The following is an 18750-nucleotide window of genomic DNA, read 5'->3' on the forward strand; positions in this document are numbered from 1 at the left end:
GGTGGCTCAAGCCTGTAATCCCAGCACTTTGGGAGGCCGAGGCGGGTGGATCACGAGGTCAAGAGATCGAGACCATCCTGGTCAACATGGTGAAACCCCGTCTCTACTAAAAATACAAAAAATTAGCTGGGCATGGTGGCACGTGCCTGTAATCCTAGCTACCCAGGAGGTTGAGGCAGGAGAATTGCCTGAGCCCAGGAGGCTGAGGTTGCGGTGAGCCGAGATCGCGCCATTGCACTCCAGCCTGGGTAACAAGAGCGAAACTCCGTCTCAAAAATAAATAAATAAATAAATAAATAAATAAATAAATAAATAAATAAAAAAGAAGAGAGGAAGTCCCAGGACAGTTCTGAATCTGAGTTTTGGTAGAGAAGGAGGGCACCTCAAAGAAGATCGAAACAAAGCCAAAGAGACCATGAAAAGAACAGGAGAAAGTTGAGTGCCAGGACTAAGAAAAGAGAGTTCTGAAAGAGGAAGGAATGGCCAACTGTGGAGTGCTGTTAAAAAGTGAGATAATATGAGGACTGTCAAATCTCTATGAGATCTGGCAATGTGGAGGACACTAGTAATTTAGTAAGACATTTCCTAATATCTTAGCCACATGCATAGATGAAACTGAATTTCTACATATCCTCCTCTTTATTGTTCTCCCCTTTTGTTCCAGGACTAACTTCATTTTTGGTTCCTCTTCACTTTCCCAAGTTATTTTCCTCTATCCATCTATTCTCCTCACTTTGGGCCAATAGCAAAGTATAACACAGGGAGGAGAGGAAGTGGGGAAAAGAAAACAGGACAAAAGTTAATGCAACATGGTATTTAATTTTGTGTATTCTTCACAGAATTGCTTTTCCTCCTGGTATTTGCCTAAGTATTTCATTTACTTAGGAAAATCAGTATATTTTAATTTAAAATATTATCTGTTTCATCAAGCTCACATAAATGTAATCCTGTTGTCTACTGCTGATGGGATCAAATTATAAATAGGGTTTTCTTTGCAACTTCATCTGCTATAATCTTTAGCATAAAATGAAATTGTCCTTAATGTGGAATGCAAATACTAATGATATGGCTTATGTCATGATGACTTGAAACTTTTCATCTTCTTTCACTAATTTTCTTGTTTATAACATTCATATAAGAAAAGCCTTGGCATTAAATACTAAGAAATAGATGCTTAGATGGCCAGGAATTGACTGGGTTTGATAGCCTTCATGACACAAAAACATCAACTCTTTTAAAAATAGTATTATCTAAGACTGATGATTTAAATGGAAAATGATTTTGAAATGAAGGAAAAGAATGTCCGTGATGTTTTAATGGCAATTTTTGAAAGTAGTCAAAAGACTCTCCAGTATATATCATCGTGAATTTATGACTAAATGACTAAAATAATTTAGAATTCTGCTTAGCACTAATCAAAATCCAGTTAAAATACTGCCTTGGTACTTTTGAAGCACGTAAGATCTCTGGAAATGCATTACTGAATATTATTTGTACCTTTAATGCTTCATCAACATTTAGGAGTACAAGCTTTTATTGTCAGTGTTTTAAAAGTCAGCTATATAAAGTTGATAGAGTATACATATTAAATATATCCATTAGTCATTTTTCAGGAAATGGAATCTGTACATACATTGGAATATTACTTAAATATAAAACAAGAGTAAGGTGTTTAAGCTTCAATGTATAATAAAACACTGATATTTGGGTTTTAGGATAAAAAATATTAGCTGTAATTTTTGTCCCCTTTCTCCTCCATGCCTTTCATTCCTTCCCTCTGGAGACAGACAAAATTCTGACTTAGAGTGTATTTTTCTAAAATACCAAGGGCCTCAGAAACCTGGAGTTTGATAAGTAACAGGAACAGGTTGAATGCTAAATCTACTTTGTCCATACTATCATTCTCCAGTGTTTTGTTCTTTTCAGTGGTAAGGTAAGAATATAACTCCTACTTAATATTCTTGTTCCTTAGGTGGAATGCTACTGTCTTTTGTTCAAAAGTTAGATGCTGGGATTGCTGTTGTTGTTTTCTCTTTTCTTTCTTTACTTTTTAGATTTTGACAGAGACATGGTAGGAAGTCTGGGCTGGAAAATGAGATGAAAAAGAAAAGCAGTTGTCTTTATATAAAATAAAAGCTTTTAAAAAACCGTATTATAGAAAGAGCTTTACAAATCTAGATAGTTGTTTTGAAGAAGGAAAGGGAATTGTAAAAAACATGTATAATTGGGAGGACTGGGCACAGTGGCTCACATCTTAGTCCCAGCACTTTGGGAGGCTGAGGTGGGCAGATCACCTGAGGTTAGAAGTTCAAGACCAGCCTGGCCATAATGAAACCCTGTCTCTACTAAAAATACAAAACATTAGTTGGGTGTGGTGGCACACATCTGTAGTCCCAGCTACTTGGAGGCTGAGGCACGAGAATTGCTTGAACCCAGGAGGCAGAGGTTGCAATGAGCTGAGATTGCAATGAGCTGAGATTGCACACTGCACTCCAGCCTTGGTGACAAAAAACAATAATAACGACAACAACAACAAAAACACATGTAATTGTGGAAAAACTAAAAGAGAACACAGGATCATAAAAATATAGCAAATGAAATGAGTAGGATTTAAAATTAGTGGCATAAGAAATAATGGGTAACAATAGAGAACATAATTTAGGTAATAGTATAGTATCTTGGGACCCCACCTGGAAGTATCTAATTATGGACAATGAGCAGCAGAAACAGGAAGTAATTCAATTCAGCACATTTGATGATTGGGGTAACCCTAGAAAATGGCTCCAGGAAATAGATGATAATCCAATCAGATTGGGAGGCTAATGTGCATGACAGGAGTACCCTAGCAGACAGGCAAAGCTGATTAGATATTCAGGAGGGGAGGAATGGCGATTTAGTAAAATTATGAGCAATTGGTCACAGGCAAGTTTTATGAGTGGTAGCTCTTCTGAAGTCTTAGGCATATTATTAACCTAGGTTGGAATTAAAATTTGACATCAATGTTTAAACCTTATCTGAACTGAGATGCAAAAGTAAATTGGTTCTCTATTTTGGAGAATTGTAAAAGAATTGCTTAATCATTTAGAAAAATTTGGAAGTCAGTATCAAGTGGTGAGGATAGGAACCTTATCAGTTGATTTGGGAAGCAGCAGTGACAGAGGCCAGACATGTAACAAGAGAAAAGAGAAGGTGGAAGGAAAGTAAGAGACAGTTTTAATTGCTACTGTAGAAAGACAGGATTTTGAAAAGATTAGCTATCTGGAATAAAATTAACCAAAAATTGATCCAAGATTATAAGAGACTATTTCAAGACTCATTAATTTTACTATTGCTATCAAACACACATTAAATCAGTTTCCATTTGGGTATGCTGTAAGCATGAAGGTTCATTTGTGAAACAATTTCTGTAGAGTATTGTTTTATGATCTGACACACTTCACAAACTGTGTTTGTACATCCAACTTAAAAGTTGAGTAGCCTATGGTAATTCTACCATCATGTTTGAAATTTTCTTACCTTAAACAAAAAACCCGATCATATTGAATTACTCAAATGTGCCTAAGACTAGATTTAACTGAACGTCTACTAGTGTACAGTGTGAGACTGCATAAACAAACTTAAAAAAATTGGTTATACATATTTGATTTAATCTAGAATGAGGTTAAGGGAAATCCTTCACCCCATTAGAGATTTGGCCAAGAAATATGCAGCTGATAACTTATAAATATTTTGCTAATGCTCAAATTTTACTAGCTTTCTTTTATTTCATATTTTTACTCAAAATTATATAGTATTTAAATTTATAATTTGTATTATAATTTGTATTCTAGCTTATTGTTGTATGGTATGGCTTGACAGAAAGGACATTCTCTTTTCCTCTTCTACAAAACAGAAAAATATACACTAAACAAAATAATATACACAGAAAGTGTTAAAGTAGTCTTCTAAACCTATGAAGATTTTAAATTTCTCAAATAGTATTTTAGAGCAACTGGATTTAATATCTTTCAATCCAGCAGAGGGCTACCAACCTCCATTAGTTTCTGTGAACACATATGAGAAAGAAATTTACATGGTTTATTTCAGTGGTTTTCAGATTGTTTTAAGCAGCAGATTATTTTCCTAAGATAGAGTTCTACAGTATGGAAGCGAGATACACTCTCTGCTTTAATTTGAGAAGGGCCTCCAAGCTGCCTCTCCAGAAGGCCTAGTGAGGTGTGGAGAATAATTGAAACCCTCCACTCTGATTTACTCCAAATTACACTTCCACATTTAAAGTCAGCTCTTTTTGGGTTCAGTCGTAATCCTTAATGCTGACACCACATGGAAAATGTATAAGTGAAATGATACCCAAGTTACAAAAGTTCCTCTTCCTGGATTTCATGTTCAATTATAATTGTAGTTCCTACCATGTGGTTGTATGTGTTGTTCATTTGTTTTTGTTTTGTTTTGTTTGGGAAAGGTGACATTTCATCTCCAATCTAATGAGTGAGAAAGATGCTTATTCTGACAAATTTTCTTCACAATATTTCATAGGTGTGCCAAACCGGCAGATTGGTTGACTCTGTATTCTTATACTTCATTCCTGTAACTGAGCCAGTTTCTGCCCTTAACTAAAACTGGATTTTAAGGATCGATTATAGGAGTGAGAAAAAGGTACATCTCCTGACGATTTATTAGTCTGCTTTGGTAATAAATCTATTTTTAAAAGAACCTATTACAGAGACTTCCATTTAGAATTATGCATACTCTATGTCAAATGGTGATTGTTCTTTGTTGTGTTTTTCCATTTGAAACAAAGCTTTTGTGAGGCATCCCTTTATTCTGATTAAGGCCTGGTCTAAATTTTTGATAATGAAGCCTATTAAGTAAAATGATTATAAATAGCTATCCTTCTATCAGGGATCATAAATACTTTCTCGTGCACACATGCCACTGATTTTAAGACTCATTCCACAGTGTTCCAAGTGGTGCTTTTGATTTTTTTTTGAGACAGAGTTTTGCTCTGTCACCCAGGCTGGAGTGCAGTAGCACAATCTCAGTTCACTGTGACCTCAGTCTCCTGGGTTCAAGTGACTCTCCTGCCTCAGCCTCCGGAGTAGCTAGGATTACAGGCTCATGCTACCATGCCCGGCTAATTTTTGTTTTTTTAGTAGAGACAGGGTTTTGCCATGTTTGTCACACTGGTCTTGAACTCCTGACCTCAGGTGATCCACCTGCCTTGGCCTCCCAAAATGCTGTGATTACAGGTATGAGTCACTGTGCTCAGCCAGTGTTGAATATTATCATTACCAAATAGTCATAAAAAGTGTGACCTTATTAATGATGCTGACCATTCAAAGTGGTCAGCAGTCTCTTTGGACACATATTATCTTTGGGGGTGATTCCATCTTCCTTCCAGTCTTTCTATCATGTTTTGGTCTTGTAAATCTACTTTTACTCTCTTATGCTTTTATATTAATGTTTTGTTTTGTTTCAGAACAATAATAATAGTGGTTACCATTTATTGATCACTTACCAGACGTTTTACATGTGTTATTTCACTTGGTTATGTCAGGTAGATGTTATCTTCATTCATGTAAAATGAGATTGAAGCCCATAAAGACGAAGTAATGCACCCAACATAGAACCCAAATTAGGATTCAAAAACCGAAACTTGTAACCCTCTACCACACAAAGAAGCTTTATTTCATAACAGTATCAAGACCATTATTTGATCAGTTAGTAAAAAAGATGGTTAAAGTGGAAAATCATAAAAACTGATATATGAATAGTTTAAACATTTTATTTCAACTTGAAACATGTTGAAATTATTCTACCAATGATCTGATGTACAATCAAGACCTTTTATTTAGGTATATTTTATTTAAGAAGTTTCCAGAATTTGAGGTTTAGCTTTGTCTTTTTAAAAATAAACAATACCTACTTGTAGGTGTTGTCTCACCTATATTCTCTGGTTTATTATCTCTTAAATGCAGTCAGTAATTACAGACACTTGGAAAACAATCTGAGTGTAGAACTTCTAAATATTTTCGAAGCTTCCTCCCCAAACTTTTTTATTTGTTTCAGTCATACCCATAATTCAATAGCAATATTTGTAGGAACTCATCTTTATCTAGTTCTTATAAAGCATTCATATTAATTTTCATAAAATAATTTTTGGAACTCATATTTTTATTGGATAAGATTTGTTTAAATTACATATCTGCAATTGCAATTTCAATGGGATCAAAATGTTTGGGATGAACATACTTGGCTCTTGATGAGCATATAACTTTACCAGTGGAAGAAGAATGTACACATATTACAGAATGGCTAGTAAGCTACGAGCTTTTAGTGTATGGGGGGCATCAGTCAGCATTTATAGAGAAAATGGAAACATTTTCTTAAGTAAAGGTTTATTGAGAGAGCTACTCTGTTTTTCAAGAAATTAGGGGAGAGAGAGAATTTGCTCCTTTTCTGTGAAGACATGGGATTGAAGCTATATGTGTCACAGGACTTGAAACAGAAAAAGCTCTACAGATGTTTCTATTTTACAAAGTTAGTTGGGTTAAATATTGCCTAAAGTTTCTACCTAAACCACCAAGTTTGGTTTTCATAAAAAACTTATGAAATTTGTGAAACTTATAATTTGTGAAAACAATGTTATTTGAATTATTTCAGTTACATCTTATTTATTAGATTTTGGTGATGCTTTTGAATTCTCAAATGTTTAAAGTAGCAATTCTTTGTTAAGATTTATTACATCATTATCAAACCTTTGTATCAAGAAAAGAGTATAACTTTCTGCAGTCCTGTAGTATATGTTGTTTCTGCCATTCATTGGATGCTTATGGTTCTCATTTGTTAACATTTATAATCATCTGTTCTTTTGCAAAGTAGTATGTCTTGATGGAGAGGTAGAGGAGAAAAACAAAAAACACCCATGAAAGAAATCCGTACTCTAAGAATTCAGTTTGCTTAACTTCCCAACTAAGTGATACTATTTTGGGGAACCAGAACTGCTTCCCTTATACCCCATTCCTTTTGTTTCACAGTGCCTTGTTCACAGCTCCATTACTGAAGTCTTTATAGATCTGTTTCTGTCTTCTCTTGTTTCTGCTGTTTGCCTGCTTGTCTTTGATTGTATCCTGGGCACCATACTTAGAAAATTATTTAAGCAGATAATATCAGGCTAAGAATAAAAATGACTCCTTCAGAGAAGAGATACATTTACTTCTGCCAGGCTTTGTGGTCACAGGTGACTTGGGGAACATTTTAAACCAAGTCTGAAGCTTGAGTTTTGTTGTAAGTCTAGGCAATAAAACCCAGGTCATAAATCTGCCAAAGGACTGGTTATTTATTATTCTGCTCTTTGCCGTAGAGTATTGCTTTATGAGGTCTCAGATGATTGTGGAGAGGGCTCCCTATTGGACTGCACACCTTGTGTAGACATTGGCCTTTGATATCTGCCCTCTTGCCTAGGAAGTTTTCAAAATAAAAGCTCAAGTTTGCAGGGAAATATACTCAGGAAACAGAATCAATTTCCCTGCTTGCTTATCTTTCAGTGGTTCCATTTTCCTTCAGTTTTGCCCAGCGCTTCCTTATTATCATCCCAGCAACTTGTTGTTTTAAGAAGTTATTTATATTTTATCCAGTATTTCTAGTTTCTTTCAGCAGTAGTGTTTGTCTGAATACCTGGCTCCTATTAGCTGGAAACACATGCTGTTCATACAGGTGCTTAGTGTTTTGGTTGTTGATCTGATTTAGAAGTGAGATAAAGACCACGTCACACAAAAAAGCTAAAACATACTTTCCCTCTCAAAATGTGGCTTCTAAGAAGATTTTATTTAATTTTATACTTTGGTTTTCATATTTATGGAATATGAGTTTGCATGAGTAGGTATAAAATGAAAAAATGCTGGTCATGCTGTATTAGTCCGTTCTCATGCTGCTAATAAATATATACCAGAGACTGGATAATTTACAAAAGGAAAGGGAGATTTAATGGACTCACAGTTCCACATAGCTGGGGAGGCCTCACAGTCATGGTGCCAGATGAAGGAAGAGCAAAGGCATGTATTACCTGGCGGCAGTCAAGAGAGTGTGTACAGGGGAGCTGCCCTTTGTAACCATGGGGTCTTGTGACACTTGTTCACTATCACAAGAACGGCGTGGGAGAAACCTACGCCATCCTTCCCATGACACATGGAGATTATGGGAGCTACAATTCAAAATAAGATTTGGATGGGAAATTTTAAGATTAATCCCTGTGTCAAATCATATCACATGCCTAAAGCAAGAAACAAGGAATGCCTAGCAACAGATTTTATTTGCAGGTTAACTAAACAACAGGTGCAAGCATACTTATGTCTGTTGGTAAAGAAATGAAAACGGATCACAGAAGCTCTTTCAGAGGTGGGGAAAAAGAGTTAAATATGACAGCATCCAGAAACAATAATAATCCAGATGTTTACAACTTCATAAAGATTGCCAAGTACCCATGAATGCAATAATCATTTTCACCAGGTGAAAAATGACCAAATGGTAGCACTTCAATTTTCTGGTGCCAACAATGTAGTCACAGGGGGATTGGTTTTTGAGTGGTTGTTATTGAAACATGTTTTATAAGTACTATATATTTATTGTAGTATCCACTGCACAGGACTTTACTACCCATAGAATTGGCTGTTGAAATTGCTTAAAGTGTTTATTTTTTAACAATAAGGGCTTTGGGTTGGAAAATGGGAGACCTGACACATTTATCATTGACTTAACGTTTGATCTATGGTTGATTTGGATATACTCTAAGACGACATTTTGCCATTTTTCTGTTGTTATTTTTGAAAAATAAGAAAATACTTTTTCTAGTTATTTACTGGCCAAGAATACTGAATTAAAAGGCTATAATTCATGGCCTACAAAAAGCATAGAATTATATAGTCCAGTCATTTTAAATCACATTTATAGGCTTTTAGGCATTTACTAATTTATATGTAAATACAAAATTATTTTGTGAAAATTTAAGATACACATGTCTTACATTTAGAGTCACATAAAGAATAACAATTAAAAATAGTTTTTTCCCGTTCAAGAAAAATCAATCTCTTTCTTTTACAAATAGTCTAATTAAAATGTTCTATCAAACAATTTATCCAAATGATGCATCTAATTGACATTATGTAAACTTAAAACTTTCAAGAATTGATCAGACTTACTGATGAAATTGTTTCTCTTGAGATGCTAAAGCTGTTAACATATAATTTCTGAGAAAAAATACAATTCTTAAAGAAAAATATGAATTTCTTCATGGATAAAGACACGACATAAATAAGCATACAAAAACGTCCGCATTGACCTTGAAGGTTAACGGGGTTGGGATTGAATTTTCACATTTCAACCACAATTCAGTGCTTTTATTTGACCAAAGTAAAAGGGCTAAGAAGTATATCCAAAGCTTTTATGAAAAGCTGTTACAAACCAAAAGTGGAAGTTATATGTTGTGTTTTAACCACAACAATAAATCGTTGGAAGAGTTAGATATTAATTGTAGTATTTCAATCCTTTAATAGACTATGAGGATTTCTTATTCAAAATCAGCATATTTTTTTGGAAAAAAAAAACATAAGCAATATAATAAAACATCTTTTATGAGAAGAAAGCAGCCCTGAGAAGACATTTGAGGATAGATACCAGTTTGAAACTTGGACTAAGCATTTGAAGATTTTGAAGCAGCTTTCTATCAAGATCTGAATCTTAGTAATTGCAGTCACTGTAGATTATACAAAGTGACTGAGATGTTCCAGGAAGGCTGAAAAGAATCACTTCTATGGCTGGACTTTCATGTCCATGAGGACAAGGGTTTTGTCATTTTTGTTACCAGATGCCTTGTGCTTCATGACTGGCTCATAGCAGGCCTTTAGTAACTTTATTTAATAAGAAGATACAACCATAAATAGAAGCTGTTTATGCTAATGAGATGGGGACAATGATAAAAGTCTTTACTTTAAACAAAGGATATGTTTAAAGGCAAATTTTAAGATTAATCCCTAGGCTTTCAGTTTAAGATACTATTATAGTAAATTAAAAGAATGATTGTAAAATCGTGGGGCTTTTCTGACTCTGGAATAAATTTCTCTCTTTACTTTCTGTCAAAGAGAGCACAGAAAATAAATTTGATTAGGAAGCTCTAGTGAGGGGATTTTTTCATCAGAAGAGTTTTTCACCATTAGCAAATCCAGCCCGCTTACACAGGCAGACTCACAAGCTAGGCTGTTGCACCCTCATCTTTATCCATTTGGGAATGACTGAATGAGGCTGGAAGGACGCAGAGGGAGACCAGATGTGCATGAATGTCTTTTGCTTCTGAACTATGGCTTTTCCAATTTTCCCTTCTCTGTACCTTTCCCCTCCTCTGCCCACTGCAGTGTGGCTGCTGCCTGTAATCACCAGACGTCCTCTGTCATCATAAAGGGAGGTCTGTGGTGACAGAATGGCCACTATTTATGACCCACCCTTTGTGCAGCTCTATCTTCTTTATGTCAGGGGGCATCCAGAGGGTAGCTTTTCATTCCTTGTCTGTTGGCCATTGCTACTAGCTAGAAATTTTCTGTGAAACTTCAGAAGCATTATGAGCTTGAGAGGCACACACTTGGGGCGACTTGAGACTGCTTCTGCATCTCTTACTCAGCCTATGAAAACCGTCTGTTTTGATTTGGAGCTGGAGTGTCCTTGCTTGCTTCCTCAGGCAGGAGCAGAAGGAAGATACCCTTTGGGCATTCTCATTTTAACCAAATCATCTCCTTGTAGAAACATTCTTATCACAAGAAAGGAGGATATTATGAGCAAGCTCTGCTTTAGTAATTTTGCATTATCAAATTGGCTTTTGGGTTTGATTTGAAGTAAAACAAATTAAGAATGATATGCCATTAGACTCACTCATTCAATTTGCTTTTCCTTACCTTGATCACTCATTAGTCCCCCCAAACAGAGGAATCCTCAACTATGGATTAATACCACGAACTTGATTATAGTAATGAACTCTTGGCACATAGTTTAAATATAGTTCAAGTGAGCACATTCTTTTTCCTTTTTTCTCCCCCCTGATTAGGTGATGTTTTAACTGTCTTTGTAGTGCATCTGCTTCTCTTTCTGCTCAGCATCCACACCACATTTGTGGTAGAGTGACAATATATGCTGTTCAATTGCATAGCTGCTTCTTCTGGGCAGGGCTAGGGAAAGAGAAGGGGGAGATTAAGTTGCATATGGCTAGCTCAGTTGTTATTGAACGCTGCCTGACTGATGCCTGATGTCTGCAGAGGATTTTCTTTGGAATTTGATCAATGGAGAGCTGGACAGTGAGGACAGCAAATGGCCATTTTATCTCCTGTCTTTAAAATAAAATATGCCCTCTCTGAAGGGCAGTCTATGCTGGCTCTCAAGTTTAAATGTGAACGACAGTGTGCTCCTTACCTTTGAAGACAGAAACAGGCTTATCCCATTGATGGTTGCAATGCTTTGTGGAAGGAATCAGCTTTTGTTACAAGCTCAAAACTCAGCCAGAATTATACCTCTGCTGGAGGTTTGATGGGAAGAGCCTTTTAATGTGGTGCATGCATCATTTCAATGGCTGTGAGCTCCTGGGATTGGAACCTGGTGCCTTGTCTGTGCAGAGGTCAGCTGGTGAGTGTGCGCTACTCTCTTTCCTCAGAGAACTGATACTGATTATTTTCCATTCAAGTAGAAATCGTAGGAAAGTTTGAGCAACACAAGTCTACAAGAAGGAATGATTTTAGAAATATGAATTTCTTAACAGCTCACTACCGAATAAGTTATTATAAAGAGGCAAAGTTATCGCTGTGTAAGAATGCTTAATCTACCTAGCTTTCCTGAAAGGATTATGTGCTACTGTGTCCTATGGGAGCAGTCTGTTCCTTAATTAAGGAAAAGGGAAAAAAAAATCACACGCTAAGAATGGACTTGTGATCAATTTACAAATATTTATACTAATTGTCTGGGATTTCCCGTTTTGTGATTTGAATAGTGAGAGCTCTTAATAAGGGCTTTTGGAGTAGATGTCTTTTCCAAAGTGGGTTGATTTAAGAGCCCTGAACCTTGGCCCTCCTGCCCTTGTGAGCCATCCCAAGGAAAGATACCTGGAAAAAATTATTTGTTGTCTAGTGTCCTTATCTATAAAAACATGGTGACTTTGCTTCTCTGTGTCACACCTAAAGGTATTATGAGAAAATGTAAGCAAAGTAGTGAATTATTATTCTTAAAGATTTGGCAGAGTGCTTTGTGCAATGTGTATGTCAGTCAATCTAACATCTAGCAAACTAAAGCCTGGTTCATTGCCTTATCTTTATGAGACAAAGATAAAAAGAGCTGTCATAGTTGTTTGTAGCAAGTAAAAGAGTCTTAGAGACTAAGACTCTGTTAACCGTGTCCCAATTTTTTTTTTAGTTATTAAGTTGAAGTTTAAAAATGTGTAGAAATGTGTAATTTTCCTGGCATTAGAAAACAACAGAATGAAATTGATAACTGTTTGATTTTACAAGTCTATATCGAGCTCGTTAAAAGCCAATGAAATAAAAGGTTTTTGTTGACAACAGGAACTCCTCACTTTCTACTCTATCTGTGCTTATGATTTTTCACTTTCCTAATGAGATGTCTAGAAGAGGAGAGGATATTTTGATAGAGTATAAGCAGGTTTTAAAGGGCAGTGAAAAGGTCTTGTGCCAGAAGAAGCCAGAGTCACCCTTGCAACAGGGAAACCATTGCAGGAGGCTCGGCCACATTTCATTGGGACTCATGCTATTAAGCTAAATGGACATCTGGGAATCAAGTAAGACTTGCTCATTGCAAACATATTTTTAAAAGTATTTAGAAGAAAAGAGAATGCCAGATGGCATTCAGAATACCCTGTGCCCCAGTCTTGCTGCTTTCCTGAACCACCTTCTTTCCTAATGACTGCTTTGACACCACAACAGTTGATTCTCCAGAGTGCTTCAGAGGAGAAAATGTTTGAAGTATGCTATGTCAGGTGGCAGGCAGTGACTCCCCTGGCCAAGCAGATAGAAGAATCCTCCCCACATTCACACATTATCTTCCCAGAAAGCCTGAATGGCTATGTGTATTTCTATGTAAATATGTAAAAGGTTTTTCAGACGAGGTAGTTTGAAGGACTTAGATACGAATGAAGCTGGTTTTAATTAATTAATTAATTAATTAATTAATTTTTAACATGAATTTTCAGCTGTTCAGATCAGAGAAAGCTAATGCTCCCCATACATGATAAAAACTGCTTCCTTTTCTCCCTTCCTCTACTGTCTGTAAGTTGACTGACCATCATATCAACAATACAATGCTGATCCATGCCATGGTGATTATTGTTTCCTTTGAGTGACTTTTGAGTCAAAGTAAGTGCTAGATTCTCTGTACTACCGTAGAACGCATTTTGCTTGCTTGTGGGATATTTTATTAATCTTACTGCGTCCAACTCAGTTTAGGTAAAAGGAAAAATTGCAAATTATGTGGTATAAACTATAACATGTACCATCTACATTAGTATTTCCCCCCTAGAAGAGTTGCTCTCTTACTATCTTTATGTAGTGCAAGAAATGAGACTTTACAGTCTTCATTTATGGAAGTAGTATGTCATAAGGGTTAGAATACAAAACATCATTTTCTAGGAGAGCACTTTTAATGCTATTTTACTCTTTTCCTAACAATAGCATATATATAGACTCAGACTATTTTGTTTGACTATCAATGATTATAGTAGTGAAAACCCTTCTCCTAAAATGCAACAGCTGTGTGTGTTGGGAAGGAACGTCCATAATCCTTTATATGCAATATAGTGGTATGATTCTGTCTCCAGCCAAGAGTGAATAATTAAGAAGTGAGTGCCATCCTTGGCATCCTATTGGACCTTGATAAAATTTTGGCAATATATGTAATTGGAATGCTGTAGAAAACTTCATCTTCTTGAGTTAACAGCTTGTATCCTCTTTCCTCTTTCATTGAGCCTCCGTTTTGGGTGTATATATAGGAACATCCAGAAATGCTAATCCTGCTTTTACATACAAGGTGGAGTACAAAAAAAAAAAAAAAAGAAGAAAAGAATACTAATCCTGCTTTACTTCATCACATTGCTTTTGAAGTAAATTTGCAGGTGACAAAAGCCTTTGATAATAATGGGTACCTGCCTGCCCTCTTCGAGTGATGAAGAGTGGCTTTGGGTGGTGCCTGCTTTCCTCTTTCCCTTTCTCTTTCCCTGTCCTCCTCTCCCTCTTTTGAGCTCCCCCTTCTTTGTCCCAGGAAAACCTCACTGAACCCAGATTATACTGTGTGTTCACTGGCAGCTCCTTTCTCTGCTTAATGCAGCTCCCTAATGCAGCCTCACGTGGATCTGTAAATGGCACAGTAGGACGCGGCTACTCCCAGCCCTTCCCAGACCTGCTCACCCCTGTATTGCCACGGCAGTGGCAAGTAACTCCAACTGTGCTCCTCTTCTCTCAAAACAGCAACGTCCATTCTTTACTTTAAATGAACCTTGGAGAAGGAAAGGACCGTGAGATGAAAAAGACAGGAATTCATGTCATGTGCTAAAGCAGAGCAGCGGTAGCAACGGCAGTAACAGCAGTAGCACGGCAGCAGCAGCAGCAGCAGAGAGTTCTTTAGCGAGACTGCACCATTTTCTTCTCACCCTGCATAGAGGTGTGGTTGGGAGCAGCAATAAACTACCCACCCCCTAGCAGTTTCACAGAGGTGGCCTCTTCCTGGCTCCAGTCAGAAGACACAGACTGTCTGGAGGAGTCCCCAAAGACTGTTCCAATTGGTGATGTGTGTCTAAGGATGGCTTTTTCAACTAGTAGGATGCTTCTCTGCACTTGGAGCCACCCAACTGCTGAAGAGCTGGAAGTCTAGTGCTCCGCCTTCCCCCGGGACCATTTCTGAGTGTGGGTGCACACCTATGCCTGCGTGTGTGCAGGTGTGTGCTGCTGGAGGTCTCGGTTTGGGACCTTAGTTCCTTGTAGTGAATTGTGGGTGCTGCAGAGGCTGGAGCAAGATTATGACCTAGCTCGGGGGCAGAGTGGATTATCTTGTGAGTGTTCTGGCTGCCAGCCATTGCCCTGGTGGGGAAAATCACATCTCCATACAGCTCTAAAATCACCTGGATTGCTGGGGAGTGGAAACTGATCCTCTGCTACTGCTTCTGCTGATTTCCTCTGCAAAATGGCTCACGCTGCTGCTTCTATTAAAAAAGTTCGAGAGGCTGATCTGGATGAAAAGGAAAAAAATCTTGAGAGAGACAGAAAAAAACAACGGAAAATCCCCCGAGAACGTATGGAACGAAAAAGAAAGGTATGAGGTGCATCCTTTTAACCCTCTCTCTCTGCAGCTCTGTGTAGAACCATCAGCCTCAGAACTGGCAACTTCATCCTCGCTTGCTTCCATCATTCCCCTGCACCATTTCCAAGCTCAGTTTGCAGCCTAGAGCTGATGCCTAAATTTGCTGCATTGGGAGGAGATGCTTGAGCAGGGTGGATTTCCTTTGCTTTGACCAAGCAAGGCAAAAATGCCTCCACTTCATTTTTCTTTTTCGGTGTCAATTATCTTTATTTAATCTCAAAGCTAGGTGCTTTATCTCTCCAGGCTACTCTGAGTACTGGGCATAGAGGAAGGAAAGGGCTGATTTATGGCTGGAGGGTTATTTTCCTCTTCTTGTTTCTCATCTCTACTACTGTATCTGTAGCAGTGTGCCTTTTTGCTGACTGTATATTTGATGTAGATCTCTAGTTAAGAATAAACTACAGATTTAATTTACTTTCTTTTTCCCTCCTGGAGGTTTACACTGTTCTATGTGGGGCTGCACTAACAATATTGGTGCAGTGAGCTGTGTCTCTGCATTTTAAAAATTTTAATTAACTTTTTGTTTTCTGTCATTAATCCTTTAATTTTCTTTTCTGTGTATGGCAATTAAAACAACCAAGGTTAAACAAGGGATGAAATGTTGATTCCTTTTACGTTAAACTATTGTTTCTTCATCTTAAAATATTGTTTTCCTTTTTAATAGAAATAATCTTACAACTTGATGCAACCAAAATACTCATTTAGTCAGTGATCGAGATCTATAAAGGAAGATCTCTGTAAATGTTTTGATTAACAAAGTAGGTCACTGAATAATTTCAGAAGATGATAAGTGGCATATTACATTAGCAGAGCATTAAAATAGTGGTTTTTACACAAGCTGTTATTAAACATAGCTCCGGGATTAGGGATGCAATGGGGATCCATATACTTAATAATCCATACGCTCAATGGACTCTTTTTTCTTCCATAATTGATACGTTTACCTTTCAATTTGGAGGATGTTGTCTTTGCCTTATTTTTAGAAAGACACTTGAGAAAACCCACATTGAGTTGAAATCTCACTGCAAAGGGATTCATTACATTTCAGTTTACTACTTATCTCACCACCGGTTAGATCAAATGACTGTTATTATGCTACAGAAATAAAATTAGCAGTATGTAATGATTTCCCTTCTGAGGAAAACTTTACTACTGCTTGTCTGACCTTTAAAAGGCCTTATTGTTTCAAGATTGCATTAATTCTTTTTTTTAGTATCAAAAGTATTATTAGCCATTTTGTGGAGGTTGACTTCCTTCTTGACAGTGACTGCAGTTCTGTTTCTAATACTCTAAATAGAACATTATTGTATAAAGCAATTTTCTGTGATTATATCTTTTTTATCTTTTGTTCTCCAAAACACAGTATATGATTTCTTGGCTAGGGGCCCTTTCAGCATTCAGTTGTGACCTAGCAACTTTGCTTAGCTAGAGTACCGTGCACATACCTGGAAAATCACTTGATCTCACTCTGGTTTGTTTCTGTATCTAGTTGAATGTTTTTCCTTTTACAAACCTTGTTAAAATAGAAAAACTGTATTGTTACAATAAAAGTTGCCAGTTGTTGTTGTTGAGAATCTCAGTTGCTTGGATGCTGCATTGCTTTAGCTTGAATCCAGAACCATAGGTGAGATCATTGGTTAGTAATGTGGTCATATGACAGGGTCATCTGGTCTTCAGATGCCATATCTAATCTAGAACCAGAGAAAATTAGGAATATAAAGGCATAGCTAGTCTTTGTTTTTATTCCTTTTTTTTCATATGCACCTATTGCTCCTCCTCCCTTTTCTATTGCAGATATTTACACAGCACAACAAACTTGCTTAAGGAGTGGATGTGCTTTTTAGCTATATTACATTTATTTTCTAGATAGACAGTCCCTCCCCCAAACTTACCACACACACATACCCACTGACCCACTTTTCAAATTTTATTTAAGAGAGGAAAAATTTACTTCATCATCATACCTTCAGGTGTACCTCATACCGTAAGGTGTACATACCTTCATGATAGTTCATGAGGAAATTAAAAAAAAATGGTTGCCTATTAGTGGCATTCTGGAATGCCATTTGCAGAAAGTAATTTTAAAATTACCTTCGTTTATTTGCTGATGCCACTTTATAATCATAAGGGAAAACATAAGTTGTAGAGATGATTGAGTGCATCATTTTCATATCCATTTGTAATGCTCTTGCTAATGAAAGTGTTTATTTGAAAAATTCAGTTGAAATCCACCCCAATGCAGATAAAAGCCCATCATGGGGCTTGAAAAAAAAATAAGCTGATTGTGAAGGGTTTTTATCAAGGTAAAGATATTGAATATTAAAATTAATTAAGCAGTCACATTTAATCTTCATTTTAATATTCTTTTGCAAACTTGCTATTAGTTAAAAGAATCTTTGTGTTATTTTGTACTCCATAAAACACTTATTAATTTTCGTTATTAGTAAACTTGAAACATGTTGCAGACTTCACCATAACCCCTCTGCCAAGTTGCCAGTGGTGTGATATTAAAACAATGTATACTAAGGGATCTAGTTTCAACCTCATTATAAGCAGAACTTATCTTAGAATAATATGTTTAGACTTCTTTGGGTTATACTCTGGTTAGCTAATATTTAAATATGGTATAGTATACACCAAATATCTATTGTATCTGTGTCATACTACGTAGAGCTAGAATAAAACTAAGCTTTAAACAAATAGACAAAGATTAAGATGAGTTAAAACAAACTAATTTAGTATGTTTGCTGAAGAGTACATTACTCTGGCATTTTACATAAATCAGAAGTTTCCTATTCTAGTTTTTAGCTTATATTAACAAGTCATTTCTTTGTATGTTCAGATTTCTAGTTTTTATGTTGGAATTTGAGAATTTAGAATTGAGGAGGATGCCAAAAAAAGAGAAAAAGGAAAAGAAAAGGAAATGGTTAAGTGACTTATCAGCATTCTCACAAATTTGTGAGACTTAGTTCTAGAAAGTGATTTCAAGTTTAATATTCTTTCCACAACCACATACTATTTCCCAACTCTGTGTTTTTTAAATTGAAAAAATACATAATTTTTAGAGAATAAGTAAATAAATTTTTTCTTTAAAGTAAAGCATATATTTATTCATTTTTAAACTTTTATTGTAAGTTCAGGGGTATATGTTCAGGATGTGCAGGTTTGTTACATAGGTAAACGTGTATAATGGGGGTTTGTTGAACAGATTATATCATCACCCAGGTATTAAGCCTAGTACCCATTAGTGATTTTTCCTGACCCTCTCCCTCCTCCAAACCTCCAGCCTCCGATAAGCCCCAGTGTGTGTTGTTCTCCTCTGTGTGTCCATGTGTTCTCATCTTTTGGCTCACACGT

The 18750-nt window shown here is 36.5% G+C and overlaps 1 protein-coding gene across 50 annotated transcripts in view; it reads left to right on the forward strand.

The window, feature by feature from the left end:
- ANK2 (ankyrin 2) overlaps positions 1–18750 on the forward strand; it is a 568766-nt gene that overhangs the window by 288791 nt on the left and 261225 nt on the right. For 3 of the 50 annotated variants that reach the window (XM_037731967.1, XM_037731971.1, XM_037732023.1), the window contains exon 1: positions 14738–15345. The exons of 36 other annotated variants lie outside the window; for them this stretch is intronic. In XM_037731967.1, coding sequence (XP_037587895.1) covers positions 15217–15345 — 129 coding nt within the window. In that variant the 5' untranslated portion in view covers positions 14738–15216. Of the gene's footprint in view, positions 1–14736; positions 15346–18750 lie in introns of those variants that run through there. 11 more of the 50 variants (XM_037731999.1, XM_037731983.1, XM_037732045.1 and 8 more) reach the window with 7 other exon arrangements.

This window comes from Cebus imitator, unplaced genomic scaffold (assembly GCF_001604975.1).
Source record: "Cebus imitator isolate Cc_AM_T3 unplaced genomic scaffold, Cebus_imitator-1.0 Scaffold17, whole genome shotgun sequence".
NCBI lineage: Eukaryota > Metazoa > Chordata > Mammalia > Primates > Cebidae > Cebus > Cebus imitator.